The sequence below is a fragment of the Euphorbia lathyris genome, chromosome 1, assembly GCF_963576675.1.
Source record: "Euphorbia lathyris chromosome 1, ddEupLath1.1, whole genome shotgun sequence".
Lineage (NCBI taxonomy): Eukaryota > Viridiplantae > Streptophyta > Magnoliopsida > Malpighiales > Euphorbiaceae > Euphorbia > Euphorbia lathyris.
Window position 1 is genome coordinate 44,545,779 of NC_088910.1, and position 2,076 is coordinate 44,547,854.

Consider the following 2,076-nt stretch of genomic DNA (forward strand, 5'->3'; position numbering starts at 1 on the left):
ACCATTGCCAAAAGAAGTTTTGGGTCAGGAAACGATTGGCTCTGATACCAACTGATACAGATTGAAAGCGATAAATGAATGTTTTAGTCGTAAACCAACAAAGATGTTCTTCTCTAGCTAAACTAGAAGGAGTGAATCCCGATAAACAAGGTAGAAACCTTAATTCTCAAAGAGAAAGAGTATTTGATTGATAAAAGTTACCTTATCCTTACAAAATGAGGGTTTAAATACAACCTCTAAAAGATAAGTAAAGGACAGGGACTACCCCTACTAGGGTTACAATATGGTTAATAATAAAAGGGTAAGATAGGTAATGCGCCCAGACAAATGGTACAGAGGTGCAGGTACGGAGCGTCAGGGGTTGTTGGTGAATTCCTTCGGCAGGAAGTAAACCTGAGATCCGCCCAGGGTAGTTGTTGGTACGCCTCCTAGCGTACGCCTAGATCCGCCCCGCTCGTATGTCCAGGGGATCCGCTCTCCTAGATACAACCTCTGTGGGCATGAGGACAGGAGATCCGCCAAGGCGCGTGTGATCAGCGATCCTAATTAGGATGTCCGCATCAGGTTCATCAAACCAGTTCAACATCTACTGTGAATTTCCAAGATAATTATGAGCCCAATCCATTTGTGCAAAATGGTGGGCATGTTCAAGTCATGTTCAATCCATTTCTTCCTCATCACAATCCATATCCAAATCAGAGCCAAATCCATTTCTGTAACAAACCTTTCAATAGGGTCTGGCAAGGTCACAAAAAGAACATGGATATAATTAAAGGGAAATGGTCAATTGAAGAGGATAGGTATGAAATTAGGAAAATTTTGTGCATTATTGATGAAATTAACCCATTTTTTCTCTATGATATCTCATTTTGGATCATGTGTTTGCAGGCTCCTGAGTCTACTAGTGGAGAAGTATGGAGTGACAAAATGGTCTGAAGTTGCTCAAATGGTGCCTGGAAGAAACAGGAAACAGTGTAGGGAAAGATGCAACAATCACTTAAGGCGTAATATCAAGGTAATTTAGCTACCAAAGTCCCTATCCCTGTCTGTTTTGGTTTTGCTTTTGGTAAACAATGTTTTCCGGTGTACCTTTAGGTGTGTCTGTCACCGTCAACATAGTTTGGTATGTACAAAATTTATTCCATATTTGATGTAATGCCCCAATCGTATTACCTGCAGCATAGACTTTTTTAAATGCTTTCCAAATAGAGACAAAATCAGTTAACCCTAGGAATAAAAATGCTTGCATGGAAGACATATGGAAATGTCTGACTTGGCATGTACATCTGAATTTTTTTTGTAAATAATGATTCCCACTTATCTTATTTAATATTTATTGTTTGTTTTTGGCAGAAGGATGCATGGACTGAAGAGGAGGATAAGGTGCTAATACAGGCACATAAAGAAGTAGGAAATAAATGGGCAGAAATTGAAAAAAGATTGCCAAAAAGAACTGAGAACTCAATTAAAAATCATTGGAATGCAACAAAAAGAAGGGAATATTCTAAGAGAAAGTGCAGAACTCAATATCCAAGAGGAACTCTTCTTCAAGATTATATCAGGAGCTTGAATTTAGACTCTAAAAGGCGCAGTGCTGCTGAAACACCCCTTTTGAGCATGCTGCATCCGCATCCATGGGAGTTTAATCAGAATAATAATCAAAGCTTGGTTCCAAATTATGATTTTGACTTAGATTTTGATGATAAGATGTTTGAAGATGGAAGGTTTGAATTTTTACTTGAAGATATGGATTATCATCATCATGATGTCAGTTTTGTTGATGATCGACAAAACCTTTGAGGAGGATGTGACTTCCATGGATTTACCGGAGAAGAAGAAGATGGATTTAGTGGAGATGATTACAATAATATTAATATTGTAGGTTCAATTTAAATAGGGAAGAAATGCAGTAAAAAAACAGAAATAATGTATCATATGTTTTGAATTTAGTTATAAATTAAAAGAATGTTATATTGATATAATTAGAAATGTAGGAAATGTTCTGAGACATTATTATTTTTGTTTAACTACTATCATTGTAATTTCTATCTTTTCACTTTAGTTTTTCTATCTTTT

General features: G+C 36.7%; 1 protein-coding gene across 1 annotated transcript; it reads left to right on the forward strand.

The window, feature by feature from the left end:
- The first annotated feature begins 759 nt into the window (after window positions 1-759).
- On the forward strand, window positions 760-1,833 carry LOC136217916 (transcription factor MYB98-like). Its single transcript, XM_066004621.1, has 3 exons — window positions 760-800; window positions 889-1,015; window positions 1,354-1,833. The coding sequence occupies exons 1-3, from the start codon at window positions 760-762 to the stop codon at window positions 1,798-1,800; spliced, it is 615 nt and encodes a 204-aa protein (XP_065860693.1). The 3' UTR covers window positions 1,801-1,833.
- The last annotated feature ends 243 nt before the right edge of the window (window positions 1,834-2,076 follow it).